Source organism: Sceloporus occidentalis, unplaced genomic scaffold (assembly GCF_023333645.1).
Source record: "Sceloporus occidentalis isolate IW3139 unplaced genomic scaffold, rSceOcc1.0.p SCAF_5, whole genome shotgun sequence".
NCBI lineage: Eukaryota > Metazoa > Chordata > Lepidosauria > Squamata > Phrynosomatidae > Sceloporus > Sceloporus occidentalis.
The window spans coordinates 16,738,944-16,753,712 of NW_028316985.1; the positions used below are offsets into that span (position 1 = coordinate 16,738,944).

Sequence of the window (14,769 nt, forward strand, 5' to 3'; positions counted from 1 at the left end):
AATGATGCTGCCACTTTAAAGCGGAAAGGACTCATCAGGTAAGCCAGCCTTTCCCAACCCAGTGCCTTCTGGACTATAGCTTCTATTATCCCAACTTATGGCAGTAGGCTAGTGAAGGCTGTGCCTCTTGATGGTAAAAGTATTAAGCATCCTCCCTCTCACATTCTGAGCTGGCTTTCAGTTTTAAAAGCAAACAACAACTGAAATATTTTTTAAGCCTGCCCGGTATAAAATACCAATGATAACACTTGTTCTTAGGTATTTTATGTACGCATTTTATTACCATATTTCAATCCTTTCCTTTAGCTAAAGTTATCATGATATGGTTAAAGCGTGTGTGTGTCCACCCTATAGATACTTCTACCTTTCTTGGATAGATAGCCCCAAATATAGTAACAAACAGAGTATCTGTTTACAATATGTCAGAAACCTTAAAAAGTTATATAGGCCCTCTGTGTGGAGCGAAAGGGTGGAGCTCAATGGGTAAAGCACGTGATTTGCACTCAAAGGATCCAATTTTCAATCACTAGTCTCACCACACAAAGCTAGGAAAGAACTTGAAGAACCACTGTCAGTCCAGAGTTTGGAAACTTTAGCATCATGAACAAATTAAGGCTTAATCATAATAGGGAACTCAATTCACTGAACCTAAAAAATTAAAAGTGTTAATTAGTTAATTAGCTTAATTGTTACACTTTCAAATATCAATTAGAACAACTGAAAATAACCATAATGAATTAATGTAATGAGAAGAGGTAAAAATGTCAGCACCTGCTATTTTAACCACTTAAAATGATGAATTGTGCATTTATTGCTGAATATTTTTAATGAATTAGTGTGATAAATTAATTAGAGTGAATTATTTCCAAGCTCTCTGCCAGCCAGGGTTGCCAATATTCAGGAAAACAGAACAGTTATCCCGTTCCATATAAAGTTTACTCTGCATCAATAGGCTTCCCCTTATATTTCCTATCCTGAATGCTGTGTACCAAGCCACTACTTTTACAATCTGCTACCTCCTCCCGGGCTTTTCTTTCTGCCTCCTCTTTCTTCCGTCTCTGTTCTTCTTCCTCCAGAATCTTCCGACGCTCTTCACGCTTCTTTTTGAGCTCCTCCAGTTCCACCACTGCCTCCTGTTGTTTCTGCTTCAGCTTCTCAAACTCTTCACTCTCGTTTTCACCTCGGCGACGGCGTAGCTCCTCCACTCGCTTGCCAGCTTCTGGGTGGGAGACTGGTTTGGCTTCTTCAGAGTCTGGGGTAGTTTTGAAGCCTGGACGGCTGTTAAGGAAATAAAAAAGAGACAACATAGCCTACAGAGGGAAGAGTTGTCCTGGCTTAGCAGAACAGAGCTGTGTGTAGTGCAAAACAGCCTTCCCTATCATTGGTACCTGCCACTGAATTTCCTGAACAAGAAAACTTTCCTAAATTTCTGTGAAGGCAAATGCACAATGAACTAGGCATTCAGTAAATTTTAAAAAGGCAAAATATAAGTATTAAATGATTTAGTGACCCATATATTATTACAGTATAACAGTTTTTATTTTGAAGCCAGGGTTGGAATCAGTACATTTCTACTAACTCCAGTTCCACCCAAATTAGCTTCAGCTTCCAACTCTGACATCTCAGCTCTAAATCAATAGCCCTGGCCACCAGGCCAAATTATCAGGTATGGTACATGGTTATCAGAGGAAAACTGGTAGTGTTCTGTACTGACACTCCAACTGCTCATCTTAAAGCAAATCAACTGACACCTACCTTAATGTCATTGTGGCACCTAGCAACTATAATAATAATAACAATAACAACAACAACAACAACAACAACAACAACACAAATAATAAATAAAAAAGCATGCCAGAGCTTTCGATGTATTTTTTACACTGTGCTGTGTTGTTCAGATTTGTCTATTAGCTTTGATTCCAATTCAGCTACATTTGGAATGGACATTTGAATAAGATTTGAATTGGTCACAACTAACTTAAGCCCTATGATTATGCCATTGCAGACTGACTGAAGCAAGGAACCCATTAAGTCTTCCATGTAAAAAAAACTATGCTTGGATCCAATCTATGGGCTAGAATCCTTTTGGTATCACACATATGTATATTCCTCACATATGCAGATGTGTGTGTGTGTGCGTGTGTGTGTGTGTGTGTGCCATTGTACCACATGCATGTTCAGTTCACAGTTGTATAAGCAGAATTCCACAAGTATTTTACAGCACTTTATAAATAAAGGTTAATAATAATAATAATAATAATAAGAAGAAGAAGAAGAAGAAGAAGAAGAAGTATACCCACTTATGGCCCTGAATCCTATTGTTAGTCCTGACTAGGGTAGAGCCATTCCAATTTGATTTACTTACATGCTGTCTTATCAAATCAACAATTGGTTAAATGGGTTTATTGTAGTTAACACTAACCACCAGAATTCCAGCCATACAGTTGCACACTGTTGAATTTATCAGAGCTTTAATGTACCATTTTATTTCTTGGAACAGCAGAAACAGCCCCCCTGTAAATATGTGAGTGTATTTTTTGTTTGTTGTAATTTTCAAAGTATAAGAAGTATGATTCTAACTATGAGTGCAGAATTACATTACATAATCACTATGTGTATTACTCTTGTGTGTAAGCCAACCCAAGAAGAAGTAGAGAAGGACGAGAAATAGTTTTACTGAGTTTTATGTATTGCTGTATTTTTCTATATTTAATATTTTAAACTATTTTAAACTGTGTGCCTACTAGACCATTTTATCATTAAATATAGAGGTTATTTTAATGTGGTTTGTAAGCCACCTTCAGGTTCCATTGGGGTGGAAAGTATGCAGAACCAATTACAATAAATAAATCCATATTATTTGCAACTCTTCAGTCACAGTTGCATTGCAGTTTAGTATGGCTTGAACACACAGGGTTCAGGCTTGCAAAAATATGTGACTTTGGGGTCATCTTTGCAACCCTCTGCAGCTTTGATTCTGTACAAATGTAAGCCTTTAAGTGACATTTACAGTATCATCTCATCTACTGAATTGGTCAGAGGGGAAATGAAGGAGGGATTTAAAAAACAGCTGACTAATCCAACAACTGGATAGACTAGAGTGTTGATTTCATAGGATTACAATGAGATGGGGCTGCATTAGGGCTCTGGGAACATGAAATTAATCTGGATAAATCAACAGGCTCCTGGGACTTCCACGTTTATCACTTTGCTGTCATTTCACTTTCCACCCTGCAGCCTGGAGTGGTACAATCCTGAAGCAAGATGTCCCAGAGACCTCTCTTGCCAGGCAGGAGCTAATGGTTAAGGAGGCATCAATCACAACCCTGCTAACATTCAGTTCTTACAGGTGTTTTCCTGCACTAAAGTGGAGCATTTATAACTAATTTAAGATTTTGACTGTCATTTTCTAAATAATGAATGTTGGACCTAGAAGGAGCCCATGCTAACCTCACTGAGCTGAGCAAATGTTTCCAGCGCAACACAGTGGAAAGCAAGCAAGATTAAATTTTCCAGGGTTGAGCTCTGGCCTTGTTTCAAGTAGGACACCTTTGAGCATTCAATGTACCATGTACAGAAATTATGTGGTGGTTGTAAATGGATTGGAGAAGAGCAGAGCTCAGAAATGATGGGGGATTTGGGGAGTCTTAGTCCAAGAAATTAACTTCTCCAAGCTCTGAGAGAAAGCATCTTAAGGGAAGCACTTGTAATGAGAATAAGAATTCCAGCCCACATATGTTTTATGCTCATATTGTAGACTGACTGAAGCAAGGAACACATTAAATCTTTCATGTAAAAAAACTATCCTTGGTCTTCCCTATGGCACAGTCCATCCTGCTGCGACTGAGACCCATAAAAGGAAAGATCAAGGCAAAATATAAACACTCTACCGTGACTGTATATATATCTTACCTAAAAGCATTCTCTGTATGCTTAAGTTTGTGAGCAGGAAGTTCTGGGAAACGTTCCCCATTTTGTGGCTTTGAGTCAGGAATTCCCTTCTTGCGATCCCAGGCAGGTTTAGTCTCCTCCTTGGGAGCTTTGTCTCTGTTGATCTTACTGTCTTTTATCTGCTAGGGAGGTATTGCAAAAAAAAAAAAAAAAAAAAAGGAGCAAGTTACACCCAAATACTTCATCTTTTGTGGTCAGAAGGCCACCAATGACAAACAATGTTCTACAATTCTACAAATATATTACAGCCCACAAGGAAAGGCAACAGTAACCCCTTCTATCTTGTACCTTCCTTCTGGATCATGGTAATACAGTGGGGTTTGGAGGACTTTATGTGCACTCATAGGATTACACTGCTTACACAGTTACCAAGGCCATCTTGATCTGAGAGTTCACCTCTTCAGCAAGTAGGACACAAATCCAGATTACAAAGCAGGGCTAGTGTAATGTGTAGCACAGTACATGTGGAAACCTACTTCTCTCCCAAGACACCTGTGAGTGGATTTGTCACAAGTCTATAGAGCTGGAAAAATTGGCAAAAACCCAGGCCACCCATTGGGCATCATGGATCATCCTGCTGTTCTGTACACTTATGCTTGAGCCAAAAGTGCTTTACACTTTGGGGGGTTAAATGGGGAGGGGAATTAAGGAGGAAGCTTCACAAAAACACCCTTTTATCTCAAATTCCTGGCTACCACATGTGCTGTTTTTTGTGAAACTGTACTGACTGCAAACACCCCAGTGGTTGTTAAGACTCCCTTTTTTTCTTAGTACTGTATTCTATAGAACATTGAAAAGTTACTTTCTGAGAATGCTACTTGGAAAAACAGGGAGTGTGATCCCTGGGGGAATCTGGGAGAGATAGCCCAAAATGCAGAGGCAAGAAACTTGCGGCCTTCCAGTTGTTGCTGGACCACATCTACCATACCAGACCATTAGTCATGTTGGCCCAGACTAATGGAAGTTGGTGCCCAACAACAGCTGGAAGGCAACACCTTCTCTCCCGCCCCCCCCCCCCGCCCCCGACACACCAGGATTCAGGAAGGAAGCATTGGCTAATGTGGTTTAAGATCAGGCATAAGAACAAAATGGCTGACTATAGCCTCACCGCATGTCTCATTCTAGTGTCTCCCTCTTTTCACTTTCTCTCTCAAGTCCTTAAATGCCACTTTCCCCCAACTCTGCACCTTGGAAAGTTGGGAGAACATTTTGACTCATAACTTGGTAGAACTTCCCACCCATGTGCGTGGCTGATGTTCCCATGTCAACAAAGCAGTGGATCTACTCCAGGTTTTAGTAATAATTTCAAGCTCTCCAAGGTGTCAAAAACCATTTTGAAAACAAGGTTCAGCTCCCTGGATATATCCTTTACAGTTGAGACCAAAACCCAGAAAAGATCCACTGCCTCGCTAACATGGAAGCTGCTAGGCTATCACTGCCTGTGTCATTTGTTGCTCTTGGCACATGGAGTGGCCACACACTCTTCATGCCCCAAACTGGCCATGCTCCTGCCACTATGATCCACATTTTTGCTGCCTAGGGAACAGGGAGGTAATAAATATTTTGGGTTCAGGAAAATGGGAATTGTATTTCTCAAAGTAGCCAAAACAGATATTACTCAACTGTTATCTACACATGTATTGTGAAAGCATTTAACTACAACTGTTGCTGAGATTATCTCCAGTTGCAAAGACAAGCTGGGTGGGTCAGAATTCCTCTTTCCTTACAAATTTTGGTCTGGCACATTTCAGCTCAGTTGCAACATCTTTGCACATTTGTCTTTACTTTCCAGTCCCCAAGAAACTTTTTCAAAACTTTAGGATTAGCATAATTTACATCTGATCCCAACAGCAGTGACCCTCTGACAGGGTAAGTCATGCCTGGATACTAATTGGAACTGCACAGAATACAGCGTTAAAAAATTTCTTTTGGTCTGTAGGAGAAATTACTCCCATGAAGAACATCAATTGAAGCCGCAGCCAAAAAAACAAATTCAAAATAGAACTGAGGAAAAAACACAAATGTTCTTCCCCCCAAATAAACTGAATCCTTGCCATCATACTCAAAGGGTTGCATCAATCTTAGTCATGCATACAGAAGAGCCAATGAATTCTATAAGGTGTAATATGGGGCTCTTCTAAGATTGTGGATATAACCCAACAGCATGTACTGCTTTTACTACTAATATTTTAAAAAGTTGCTCTACAGCTTATTAAAAAGATTTCCTCTGGAATATGTCTTGAGGCCACTCATGGTCTATTCATGTTCATCCTAATTACAGGGCAGAAAAACAAAACAAAATGCAGTCAGTAACACATTGGCTGGGTAGTTCTGGGAACAGAAGTCCAAAAGGGTATTTTTCTTTCCAAGCTCTGATCCTTATATACTGCACAGCCCTTCCACGGGTGAGAAGGTATATCACTGGCACTGACATTCGTTCTTCATTTACTTAATTAGGGGAAAACAATACTCTAGGTTTCACCTGATTTTGATGTTCAAGGCAGGTAATATAAATATGATGAAAATATTACAAAAAATAAATAGTCAGTTTAGAAAATCAGTGAAGAGCAAAGTGGCTGGTCCTAAAAATAAATGCAAGATCTGAAGTCCTCAATACCACTGAGGAAGCATTGACATAGTATTGGGCCTAAAAGCAGGATTTTATCTAAATAGGGAAAATTTGTACTGAGTCAGGATTGTTTATGTTTCACATAGACTGTGTCTGCACTGCAGAAATACTGCAGTTTGACACCACTTTAACTGCCATGGCTCAATGCGATGGAATTGTGGGGACTGTAGTTTGGTGGGTCACCAAAGCTCTCTGACAGAGAAGGCTAAATGTCTCCCAAAACTACAGTTACCAGAGCTTTGAGTCATGGCAGCTAAAGTGGTGTCACAGCCATAGCTGTGGCAAGATGATCAAGATAATTCTCTCTTATGTGTCTACACACTACACCTCAGACCAGGCTATCCAATCTTGAACAAAATGCATGCTGGAGGATGTATGAATCATGTCCACAGCTGTCAGGGCTTTAAAATAAGAATCAGGGGCCAAGATCTTGCACCAGAGGCTATGATGCACAACTTTATCATGACAGAGCTATGTTACTGACACAATACACAACCATGCTAGTGGACTGAAACTATCTATAACAGGGCACCATGCAAGATTTCCCATCGCACAACTGGGGCTCCCATTGTGCAATGAGACATGTTGCCATTGGGATTGTTGCTGGCTGCACTCTCTGTTGCACAACAGCACAATTCAATTTTACATGACTGTAACTTGGTTTACAATGATGCAAATTCCTAACAAGATGTAAACCTGTTTTGTTGTTGTTCTGTTTCATTTTATTGGCACTATATAATTATAGCAGTCTGATATCAGATTAAACGTTACAGTTTCATCCCAGCAAATCCCAAGATTTGTAGTTTGGCATTTGTTGTTGTTAACCACCCTCAAGTTGATCTCAAATAATGGCAAGTGTATGGATGAGACATCGCCAAGACTCCCTCTCCTCTACTGCACTGATCAGTTCCTGCCAACTCATACCTGTGACCTCCTTAATAGAGTCCATCCATCTAGCATATGGCTTCCTCTCTTTCTAGTTCCCTCCACCTTCCTTGTCAGATCCCTTTGCCAATTGGGGATTATTTTGCTTCTCCGTGTTCTGTTCTGACAGTAGTCTCTTGTCTTGAGTACAAATTCCTCATCAGGACTATCAGATGTGTTGGCACTCTCATGTCTTTAAGTGCATTCCATACACGTTCAGTCAAAGACTTTGGTATAGTCTACAAATCACATGCTGATTTTCTTTTGGAATTCCCTGGTGCGCTCCATCAGCCATCGTATGTTTGCAATGTGGCCCCTAGTGCCTCTTCCTTTCCTGAACCCTGCTTGGACCTCTGGGATTTATCTCTCCATGTATGATTGGAGTCTATGTTGCAGAAGTTTGAGCATAATTTTGCTTGTGTGGGACATGAGTGTTATGGTCCTATAGTTGCTGCAGTCTTTTGTGCCTCCTTTTTGTGGCATAGGATTTAGGATTCTCTGCTGTAATTCAGGACGGGGTCGACTAGAGCTATCTAGGACAGAATTCCTATTTTACTTCCCTAAATAGTGGGTGTGAGGACCCTTTAGGAAAAGGCCTTCACCATGGTAGGCACCATAGCACTGTATGGAGAGGCTCAACACCTGTGTCATTCTTTACTCAATCCACACTGTTAAAAAATTCACTTTCAGTGAACAGATTGGCAGACTAGATCTTCCCACAAACACCACTGAAGAGAAGAAAGAGCCACCACATGTGTACTAGACCCTTGCCTTTCTTGGTTAATGGAATAGGACAGAAGAGGGCTAGCTGAGCGAGTAAGGGCAATGATTAATGCCTCTTTACAAGAAAGCAGGGTCCCAACACATGTGAAGGAGGCTGTGATAAGGCGTCTTCTGAAAAAAACATAAATGTTGTTGCCTGACTGCTTACCAGAACTTGTTATAGGGAGAATAGAACTCCTTTGTTGAAACAGCTTTGTGAGCTACCAGTCTGTTTCCAGGTACAATTCAAAGTGCTGGTTTTGATCTATAAAATCCTGGGTCCAGATTTGAAGGACCATTTCTCCCTTTTATGAGCCCACTAGGGTGCTGATATCATCCAGAGGCCCTTCTATCTGTCCCACCACCTTTTCTGGCTTGTCTAGTGGGGACAAGGAAAGGGCCTTAGTTCTCAGTGGCTTCTCCTAGGCTCTGGAACTCCTTCTCTAGAGAGGCCAGGATGGCCCCATCCCTGCTCTCCATTCAGTGGCAGGTAAAATATTTTTTGCTGTCAAGCTTTTTAATCTGATGAGGATTGGTCTTTTAAAGGCAGTATTAAAGAAGTGGTGCCACAGTCTATTTACATTCATATGCTTATCTTTCCTCCAGTGAACCCAATGCAACATATCTATCTCTCCTCCTTCTCACTTCATCCTTTTAACCACACTGAAAGGTAGATTAGGCTCATCCATTGACTTCCCTGTCTTAGGTGGATATAGAACTGGAATCCCCAAGTCCCAGTCCAATACTCTCTGGTACACACTGACTTCCTAGTGCCACTGAGTCTACCTTGTCATTTTCCTTCTCTTTCCCACATTGCCAAGAAAACAGTCTGAGGAGAGTACTAATGGTTAAAAAATGATGAGAAGGAAAAGTGTTAAGCATCACTCCCCCACCCATCTTCTACTGCTTTCTTGATCCATCAATAATCAGTAAGGGAGGGAGCTAAATCCACATATTTTCAATGTGAGAAATAAACAGCAGTTCATTAATAATTGGTTGAAATGTAGTGGTTTAATCAACAAACAGCATCTTAATCAGAATACTGAAAGTCCTGCCTAAAAGAAATGCTTAACAAACAATATTTTAAACCTGGTCTTTTCAAATCTCCTGAATCTAAAATCTAGATTTAGAGCTAAAATACTGCAAGGACAGTTGTGGGACTGAGATATTTTAGACTAACAGCTTATCTTCTTGTAAACATAAATGCATTTTACAAGGTGGGAGGAGGGGGCCCTCTGAAAGTGGGGGGAAAAAAACGAAGAAAATAACCCTGCTTTCCACACAGCATGTCTAGCCAAAGTGGAAGCAGGAAATACCACAAATGTCATGTCATGAGAAAGCTTGCTTTAGTACGAACTTTGCAGGCCAGTGCTGCACACCCAGAATCTTAAGGTAGTCTAGAGAATGAAGCAAATTCTAGGACTGAACTGAACACAGAACAGCGAGAGCCAGTACATGCACTGAAATTTTATCCTGCATTCACTGGTTTGCTCTTTTCCCCAGAAGACACACCAGCAGCCAAGCACAAACTCTTAATTACTAACAATGGGATGTAGTCCCTTTCTTATTTAAGGATAGTCATTGACTAGAATACAGCTGTTTCTGAAGGAATGTTAGAAGATTCACATCTTAAACAATCCAGACAATTTTGTGGTAGTAGGGTGATGGACTCAGGGTGCTGACCCATGGCAGAACTAGTGCAGTTTGACACCGCTTTAACTGCCATGGCCCCACCCTATAGAATCTGAGGTTTGTAGTTTGTTGTGGCACCAAAGCTCTCTGACAGAGAAGGCTATCTCACAAAACTACAAATCCCAGGATTCCACAGCACTGAGTCATGACAGTTAAAGTGGTGTTAAACTGCATTAATTCTGTAGTGCAGTTGCAGCCTCAGTGATGGAGGATATACTTTACATGTCAAGAACCTCAGATTCAGAGAAAATGACATTCTACTGATTTGGATTCTAAATTCATTTAAGTCAACACCAGCATTTGGAAATGGACCATACCTGCCCCATCCACTGTGCTGGCTATGGCCAGTACTCTTTATTAGTGTTATCTGACAGATGATGTATAAAATACCAGGGATAATAGCTGAAACCATCTCCATGACTTCATCTAGTCACCTACGATCCCGTTTCCCAGTGCACGGAATAATCTATTAAAAGGATCTCTGTGAGAACAGATAGGAAATACATCTTCCTAAGCCTCTGGAAAGGTGCCACCAATCCATGGACCAAGGGGCCAACTCAGAATAAGCTAGAGCTTGGGAATTTTTATTCATTTTGATCTAGAGCTCTCAGAATTCCCCAGTCAGCAAGGCCAGGAATGGCATCTTCTCAAGTCCCAAGAAAGCCATTGCCAATCAGTGGGCCAAGAGACTGTCCGAGTAAAAAGTACAGCATAGAAAACAAACCATTTTGGACTACAGTTTCCAAGTTCTGTTCTAAGACATGGTCATAGGATCAAAAGGTAAAGGCAAAATCACTGCATAGTAAGATCTTAGAAACACACCCTTCTGTCTGTCCCACACACTAAGGTCCTCAGGGAAGAATCTACTTCAGCAGAAAAAATCTAGACAAGTTACCCAGAGGGTCTTCTCCACTACTGCTCCGAACCTTTGGAATGACCTGCCAAATGAGATCCGCCACATTTCTACTCTTACAGCCTTTAAGAAGGCTCTTAAGACGGATCTCTTCTGGCAGGCCTTCCCTACCTAGTTCCTCTCCCTATTTACTGTGACTTACGTCTCTCTGTCCACCAATTCTTCTCTTAAATTTAATGAGAAGAATTAAATTTAAATTAATTAAAATTAAATTCTTGCCTCAAGAAGAAGAGCCCTCCCTCTATGCCAACTGTCATCATCAGGCCTGGGAGGGAGTGAAAAAGAGAGGCCCAACTCCATCAGGCCTAGCTATGAATTACTGTGACTTATGGCACTCTGTTTTATCTTACTTTATTGTATTGTATTGTATTGTATTTTCTATGTGTTTTTATTGCTGTAACTCGCCCGGATTCCTTGTGATTGGGTGGGCTGTAAATAAATAAATATATTATTATTATTATTATTATTATTATTATTATTGCAACACCAGCACAAATAAAAACTCAGAGCTTCAGCAACTTTCTGCATTTTACATCTGTAATAATAGCTTCTATATATTCTTATGATGAACATGGACGTTCAGTGGATGAACTGCACTTGAATTTACTATAAAATCAGAACATGGAAAAGTTAATTTTTGTACTAAACTGCCAGAACTAGGGAGGAGTTCAAAAAAGGAATTTTTCCATGTTCTCTACAAAATTATATATAACTAGTCAGAAGCAGACTATGCTTACCTGTTTGATTTTCACTGGACTGGGTATACATGGCTTTTCCCATGCCCACAGTGAAAAACAACTCCTCTAGTTCTTGAGTTCATGAGCAGTATTTTGGCCCAATATTCTTTACTTACCATACAGTAGAACACCATGGCACCATATCCTGTGTTTATAGCAGAAATGCAATGCATCATGTTTTGTAAATCTTTCCTTTGCAGACAAATGAATCTGAAGTCTGCACATTTTTATTATATTGTGAATAGGAAAATCAATAGTTAGATTCTGATTAAGGAGCTAAAGAAGTTCTGGGATATTCAACAGACAAAATCAATCATTTCAGGAAGAAAAGTCATGATGAAGTGAAGGTAGAAATTAAGGAAAGAAAGAACAGTTGGTGTCAGTTTAGAAACCCAACACTAAAAGCTCCCTTGAACTACTCTATGTGTGTGTGTGTGTATAATCCTTGTACACCACCCACAAAAGGTCTGTTATCAGGTGGTTTAAAAGTGCAGTCAATCAACCCATCAATACTGAAGTGACAATTTGGGGCCAGTTCTTATGGTTCAAACTAGGCTGAGGACATTGTACCTGTGTCTTTTGCTGAGTAATTCCTTGGAAATCATTAAGAATATTTGACAGTGTGGTTCAACTTCCAGACATGCACAACTCTCAAGGCAATAGTTACCTCCTCTTTTTGGAATGGCGACCGAAGTTTCTCATCTTGTAGCTTGTCTTTTTTAGCTTCCACTTTAACCTCTTTCTCTTCCCCCTTGTGCAATATGTTTGCAAGATGAAAACATCAATTTGGTAGTACACCCTATATAACATTTGGTGTGGGTGCTTCAACAAAGCTGTGCTCACATACCCCCTCAATCTGTGACACCGCCTGCTGTGCACACAACTCACTCCAGGTGGCATTGTGACTTCCACATTCTTCCTGCACATTTGCACTTTTCCTTCCATATTTTGTTGTGCCCATGTTCTCACATATCACATCAGAGCTCTGGCTAATTCTCATGGATGCTTATTCAGCCGTCACACCACTTATGTCCGCTGGGTGCTTGTCTGCAGCCCATGCTGTGCCTTGGTACCTTGCACATGTGCTCAGCTATTGCCCTTAGCCAAATTACAGCCATAGAAAGAGGAAGCAAGAAAACTGAGGAATACAAAGCATGCATATGTTTCAGTGAGAAGATCCAAGAACCAAAAAGGAAGCAACTTAACTACATGACATGCACAGACCAGGTTATAGACAAGGTGGAAGCAAGCTTAAGTTCAAAAAGGAGTAACATTTTGGCAAGATTTAGTAGGCAAATGTGTAGAAAGAAAAATGTGAGCAAATTCCAATCCACTTTTGTTTGTTCATTTCATAAAATGCATTACATTTGCTACAAAACACAGGCAGATGCTGATTGGGTGCAAAATGTTTACTGTACCTTTTTTCTTAGGAAAGCTGGTGCGGGGGTTTCGTCTTGTACTTTCTTCTCTTTTACCTGCTTGTCTTCTATTTTCTTCTCTTCTCCCTTCTTCCCTTTTGCCTCAACTAACTTTTTTTCCTCAGCCTTCTGTTTAGCTTTTAACCTTTCCTCTTCTAACTTAGCCTTTTCTTCAGCTGCCCTCTTAGCTTCTGCCTTAGCCCTCTCTCGTTCCTCAGCCTCCTTTTTTTCCTTCTCCTTAGCCCTCTCTCTTTCTTCAGCTGCTTTCTTCTCTTCAGCTGCCTTTTTCTCTTCAGCTGCCCTAATCCTTTCCCGTTCCTCAGCTTCCTGCCTCTCTTTCTCCTGGGCAGCTCTTTTCTCCTCCTCTTCAATTCTCTTTTTTTCCTCCACAGCTTTCCTTTCTTCCTCTGCTTTAATCCTTTCCCTTTCTTCTGCTTCTAGCCTCTCTTTTTCTTCAGCTGCCCTTTCCTCTGCTTCAAGCCTCTCTCTCTCCTCCTCTGCTCTTCTTTCCTCCTCTGCTTTCACTCGCTCCATTTCCTCTCTCTCAGCCCTCTCTTTGTCCTCTATTTTTTGCTTTTCTGCTTCATCCTCATTTTCTTCATCCTTCTTCTGATCTAGCGCTACTGTAATAGTTATGGACTCCCCACTCCTCTCTAGGACAGTTGTGTCATTCTCTACTTTTTCCTCTTCTGCATTTACCTCAGGATGTTTCACTTCCAACACTGCAGCTTCCTCCTCATTGTCTACTATTTTCATTTCTAGTGTTACTTCTACCTGATTCTCTTCTATGGTTCTTCCCTTGGGCTTGTCATCTTCTGCCTCCTCCTTGTCTTCTTCATCTCTCTTCTTGTCTCCCTCATCTTCCCTCAAATTATTCCTCTGGTATGATTTGGTGATGGTTTCAGCTTCTTCCACCTCATAGCGTCTCCGGTGGGTTTCCACTTTTTCCTCTTTCTCTGGAGTTTCATTTTCTTCAACATTGTTCATCACCTTTCTGCTGGTGACTGACAGACTCTCATCAGTAATTGTTGGGTCAAATTCCTTTTGGCGCTCCAAGGCTTCCTGGAGACGCTTTTGGCGCCTTTCTTCTCTCCTTGCCATCCTCTCCAAGAAAACAGCATCATCATCCCCATCACCTTGAGTATTTGTAACTGTGGTAATTGTTGTAGTACTTTTCATCTCATCGTCTCCAATGCTGTAAGACACAGAATTTGCATGAATCTCAGACCTGCTTGAACAACAGCTTACATGAAAATAACAAGCAATTCTGGAATCCAGCAGGCTACCTGCATGAGCCTAACAAAGGGACAGAAAAAATATAGGATGTTTGTCCACTTAGCCCAATCTTGTCTGTTCTGGCTGAATGTGGCTCTTCAGAGTCTCACCAGAGTTTTGAAATGTTACTTTTTTGGACTAAAACTCCCAGAATTCTAAAGCAGCATGAAAAAAGAATTTTTTCCAAGTTTTTTTTTTACATCACCACTTCCCTGATCCCTTTCAAACTGGAAATATCAAAGATTTGTATTTACTTGCACTAATCAGGAATCCTGAGCTTTATCATCATGATCCGGCGGGGTGTGTGTGTGTGAGAGAGAGAGAGAGAGAGACTAAATAGTTACATGTTTTCTCCAAAATTTGGATTCAAGGTGACTTGCAATTTTAAACAAGTACAATATAGCTAAAACACATAAATGCCAACACTAGAATAGAATTCACAATATTAGTAAAACAAGTTGAGTCTCC

At 40.6% G+C, this 14,769-nt stretch overlaps 1 protein-coding gene across 12 annotated transcripts in view; it reads right to left on the reverse strand.

Annotated features, from left to right (window-relative positions):
• The window catches only part of CALD1 (caldesmon 1), a 236,193-nt gene that overhangs the window by 14,266 nt on the left and 207,158 nt on the right, over window positions 1-14,769 (reverse strand). For 9 of the 12 annotated variants that reach the window (XM_089527696.1, XM_089527698.1, XM_089527695.1 and 6 more), the window contains 4 exons: window positions 13,027-14,221; window positions 12,276-12,359; window positions 3,913-4,073; window positions 1,017-1,278 (listed from right to left, as the gene is read on the reverse strand). In XM_089527696.1, coding sequence (XP_089383822.1) covers window positions 1,017-1,278; window positions 3,913-4,073; window positions 12,276-12,359; window positions 13,027-14,221 — 1,702 coding nt within the window. The remainder of the gene's footprint in view (window positions 1-1,016; window positions 1,279-3,912; window positions 4,074-12,275; window positions 12,360-13,026; window positions 14,222-14,769) is intronic. The other 3 variants (XM_089527699.1, XM_089527697.1, XM_089527702.1) reach the window with 2 other exon arrangements.